The sequence below is a fragment of the Carassius auratus genome, unplaced genomic scaffold (assembly GCF_003368295.1).
Source record: "Carassius auratus strain Wakin unplaced genomic scaffold, ASM336829v1 scaf_tig00037688, whole genome shotgun sequence".
In the NCBI taxonomy this organism is placed as follows: Eukaryota; Metazoa; Chordata; class Actinopteri; order Cypriniformes; family Cyprinidae; genus Carassius; species Carassius auratus.
Window position 1 is genome coordinate 39,904 of NW_020526395.1, and position 5,097 is coordinate 45,000.

The 5,097-nt window shown below is 29.0% G+C and overlaps 1 protein-coding gene across 2 annotated transcripts in view; it reads left to right on the plus strand.

Annotated features, from left to right (window-relative positions):
- The first annotated feature begins 2,973 nt into the window (after positions 1 to 2,973).
- LOC113083303 (1-phosphatidylinositol 4,5-bisphosphate phosphodiesterase beta-2-like) overlaps positions 2,974 to 5,097 on the plus strand; it is a 27,974-nt gene continuing 25,850 nt past the window's right edge. The window contains exons 1-2 of one of the 2 annotated variants that reach the window (XM_026254454.1): positions 2,974 to 3,425; positions 3,608 to 3,686. In XM_026254454.1, coding sequence (XP_026110239.1) covers positions 3,636 to 3,686 — 51 coding nt within the window. In that variant the 5' untranslated portion in view covers positions 2,974 to 3,425; positions 3,608 to 3,635. Of the gene's footprint in view, positions 3,687 to 5,097 lie in introns of both variants that reach the window. The other variant, XM_026254452.1, reaches the window with a different exon arrangement.

Consider the following 5,097-nt stretch of genomic DNA (forward strand, 5'->3'; position numbering starts at 1 on the left):
ACATTATGTGTGTGTGTGTGTGCGTGCGCTCGTGTACATTTATCATTAACTTATAGCACTAAAATAAATAAAAAAATAATTAAATAAAAAATGTATTTTCAAAGCAAAAAAGTACTAAAAATGTCAAAATTACACAGTAAAATTAATAAATATTAAAATAAAATTTGAAACGGTAATTATTAAAAATAACACTGTTTAAAAATATTAATAAAAACTACAAGAGAATTTCAGTAATAGCCAACTAAAATAACATAACTATCATATATATATATATATATATATATATATATATGATGTTTTTTATATAACAAACGAGAATATATTAAATACATGATGCATGATGTTTGTTAAATGCTTATTCATAACCTTTATTAAAGATTACCAGATTTTGATTTAGATGAGATTAGAATGTGATATGGAATAATCATGATGCTTCTGATGCTTTTTTAATTTACATAATTTATAGATCCATCAAAATAAACGATCTCCTACATTATGAATTCTGGTTTTTTTTTTTTATAAAATTTTATAAATAAAGTTTTTATGTTTTTAATGTGATAATTACTTTTTTTCTTCATTTTGGATATAAGCAAACTGATTGAGCATTTGCAGTGAATGTAAATGTTTGTTTAATTGAACGTGAAGTGATGTGGTCTGAACACGCAGAATCTCTGACCTCTGACCTGAGTCAGTAACGAAGCTGTTAATTGTAGAGTTTGGACAGATGATGCTCTGTCCTCTGATGCCACAGGACCTGATTGACACCACGTCACCTGGAAGCGCTGCTGCATGAGCCAATCAGATTTAGAGTTTATAATCCTGCACCATGAGGTCCTGCTCTGATTGGCTAGCTGGTAAGAACCAATCACTGCCGTCCAGCTCTGATGGCTTTGAGACAGAGGTCATGTGTGCTGAGATCACACTTACATACTCAAAATCTTCCTAAACATGCATGTTTATACCTAGAACGAATATATTTTGGTTTATTACAGTATTTTTGATTATAAGTAATTCATTAATGTTTTGCCAGCGGCATCACTAACATTTTGTTCAAATAAAAATGATTCATATATTAAATAAATGATTGTTTGTTTTATTTTTTGTTTTGTTAGACATTTAAAATATATTTAGTTTTGTATTTTAATATTCTTTAAAATGTTATTTTATTTCTGTGATGCTCCGCTGTGTTTTCAGCATCATTCCTCCAGTCTTCAGTGTCACATGATCTTCAGAAATCAGAATAATATACTGATTATTATCAATGATGGAGACAGTTTTGCTGCTTAATATTTTATTGGAACCTGCGATACTTTTTCCATGAGCCTTTGATGAATAAAAAGATAAAAAGAACCGCATTTATTCATAATAGAAATCTTTTATAACTATATACTCTAATGTTCAAAAGTTTGCAGACAGTATTTTATTTTATTTTATTTATTTTTTTGAAAGAAATGAATGTTTTATTCAGCAAGGATGTGTTAAATGGATAAAAAGAGACAATAAATACTTATATTGTTAGAAAATATTTCTTTATTCATCAAATAATCCTGAAAACAGTATCACAGGTTCCAAAAAATAAAAATAATATTAAGCAGCAAAACTGTTTCCAACACTGATAATAAATCATCATATTATTCTGATTTCTGAAGATCATGTGACACTGAAGACTGGAGGAATGATGCTGAAAATACAGCGGCGCATCACAGAAATACATTACACTTTAAAGTATAAAAAAACATAATAATATTTTTTTTAAAGTAAAAATTTTTTACAATATTACCTTATTTTTTCTGTATTTTCGGTCAAATAAATGCAGCCCTGATTAGCAGAAATGGCTTATTTAAAAAAAACTTTTACAAATTATTTTTAAGCAGTTGAAGTCTGTGTCACATCCATATTTGGCTAAACACATGTGTGTATGTAAAATAGTTTCTGTGTTCTTTACATCTTTAATATTCTGTGAGATCACGGACTGTCACTGACATCACTGAATCATGTAATATTAATGAACACAAATCTCTGTTTAATATGATGTGTTCTTGACGGTTCTGCTGGTGTTCTGCTCGTGCGGTGCTGTGGATGTGAATGGTTTGTCCTGTAGTTTCGGGAACAGTCTCATGTTAATGTGCTCCGTGATGATTTCCATGTGTCAGCTCATATTTGACTGTTAGCCAAACGACGTGAACGTCCTTCTGAAGCACAGTCCAGATCTTTCGGCTCATTCTTCTCTCAATCAGTGAATCAAATGAACTTCACATGTCCACTTTTGATTAATGAATTAATATAGTAATGACTCAAAATGTCTCTGTGTGTGTGTGTGTGTGTGTGTCAGACCCTTCGGAAACCTGTCAGTGAGAGCCATGCTATTATTTACATATTCTAATCTTACATCATTAATAATGCCAAACCCTTGTTCACTCAGCTCGCCTTTAATAATCAACACTGAACAATCGCTCCAGTGACAATAATAGAATGTTCCTTCAAAATGTTGCCATAGAAACATTGTTTACACATTCTTTAAATGTAACCACCTGTTTCGGAATGTTCAGAGAACTTTCAAAAGTAACGTTCCGTAATTGTTACAAAATTATCAAATGGAATGTTCCTTTAACGTAATGGAAACATTACCAAAACACTGTTTTATGAGCTTGCTTAGTATTTAGGCCTTATTTATTTGAATTGTATATAAATGTGATGTTTATTTGTCAATCAAACGTAAAAAAGTCAGATTTCTGTAAAAGGACTAATAAACTGAATGTGTTTTAAATAAATAAATCACAGTTGTTTCAATCTAACTTACTTACTATTAATTATTCCATAAGTTAATTCTTTTTGACTGAAAAAATACATTGAATTTAATATAAATATTTATTAATTTAATATGTATTTATTTTACAATTAACTGATTTACACTGATTCGAGACCATTTGAATGAACGCATTTTGAAAGTATTATTATTTCAATAAAATCCCAAATATTTAGTTCAGAAACTTGTTTTATTCATGTATGAATGATAAATATGCATCACAAATGTATTAGTCTGTTTATGTTAAAAGTGTGGAATACACAAAAACTAAATCTTAAAATCAGGGCTAAATATAAGTCTTGGCTTCTGGATTCTTATGTTCTTTGATTTTTGAGATGCTTGAACCCAGAGTAATGGTTGAACCTGAGCAGGGCGGGTCCGAGCCGCTCTTGATGCTCATTTGCAATGCATATTGAAGGCGGGACGTCCCGCCGGCTCATTTCAGCCCAGTTTCCCTGAAGTCCTTCATTCTCACCGGGGACAATGAGTTCAGGACTGAAGCTTTAGACCACTTTACTGTGGTGACCCGTCCAAAATGAACCGAAACCGCATCACGCTTCAGGAACCTGATGTCAAAGACTATCTGGTGAAGGGGGACAGGTTCACAAAATGGAAAGAAGTAAGTGGATGGGAAATCATGGTTAGGACGTTTAGGACCTCATTTGACATTTTCAGTGTTTAATAAAAATGAGCCTCTTTGACCTGTTAGATTTGTGTTTATAGTTTATTTCTGAGGTTTATATTCATGCTGAAAGATGTTTTATAGCTGTTTTATAGGTTAATAATCTAAACTTTTCACAGGACTCGAAAAAAAACCACACCGGTCACCATGAAGATGGATCCGAAAGGATTTTACCTGTTCTGGGTCAATCAGAGCAAGGTAAGATATGAAAAAAAAAAAATAATAATAATAATTTTGTTTTAAATTTTATTTGTCAGCTTAACCATATACAAAAAAACCTTATTTTTTTATTTAATGGTTTGATGAGAATATTTATTCACCTCTTACATTGACGCAATAAAAATCTTTTTTTAGCTAATATATTTTATTTAATTTATAAGAGCTTTATTTGTCATCTGAACCAAAATCTACTAAATTATTACGTGAAATCCCACTTAACTCATACTGTACTATGGTAAAGTGATGATAATACCACAGTATTTTGACATTTACCTTGATCCAGTCAATAATAAATTAACAAATTATTTAATTTGAAATGTATTAGATTTTTATAAATGTACTTTATATAATTTTATTTATTTTAATTTTTTAAGTATATTTTCAAGTAAAAAATTTTTATAAAATTAAATCTATTAGATTTAAAAAAAGATGCCTATGTAGTTTTTATTATGAATATATATTTTTAATTTTAGGTTTATTTATTTATTTATTTTAATTTTTAAAATGTATTTATTTTTATTCATTTTAGTTAATTTTTAGCTTGTTATTTAGTAGTCGGCTTGGCAGCTAGTTGAAATAAAATGATTATTTTTTGCTATATTTTATTTTACTTTATTTCAAGTCACAAGATTGTATGTTTTTTTGTTTTAGTGAAATATAATAATAACCCTCATTTGTAACTGGCATTCACAATCACGAAATCACTACCAATAAGTAATTTGGTGCAATAGCTGAAAACTCATAATTTGATAATGTAACAATTATGTATATATTTTAGATTTTAATATATTAAATCCATTTTACAAGGTCATGTCTGAAGGCCTCCAGTGTGTGTGTGTGTGTGTGTGTGTGTAGACATTTATTTCTATTTATTTCAATTTAGTAGCTTAAATACTAATTTTTGTTTTTAAATTAAATTCTTAAGACATTTTATGTTCAAGTTTATTTTATATATTTTTTTAAATTATAGCTTCTTTTCAATTAACTAAAATAATTTACAATAGTTTTATATTTTAGTCTGAGTTAACAATAACACTGCACACAACATCATGTGATTTATAATGTCTTGTTAGTAGTTATTTTGCAAAAATAATTATAAAAAAATACATTTATTTCTTATACAGTAGTGCCTTTAAAAGTTGCTTTATTTTCAAGAAAGCTTACATAAAGGAAAACACATCAATATAAGACAATATACTATAAATTCAACAAGATATAAATCACAAAACAATACAATAAAAAACTATTAGTGTCCTTTGGTAGAGAATGTTCATGCAGTGCACCTGAAGATGCCTTTTTTCTAAAGCAATGTGAAATTAAACATTTGCTCGCTTCATGCAATCAAACCCATTCGACCTTCACCCTTCACTGCTTGAGCTACAGAGATTGT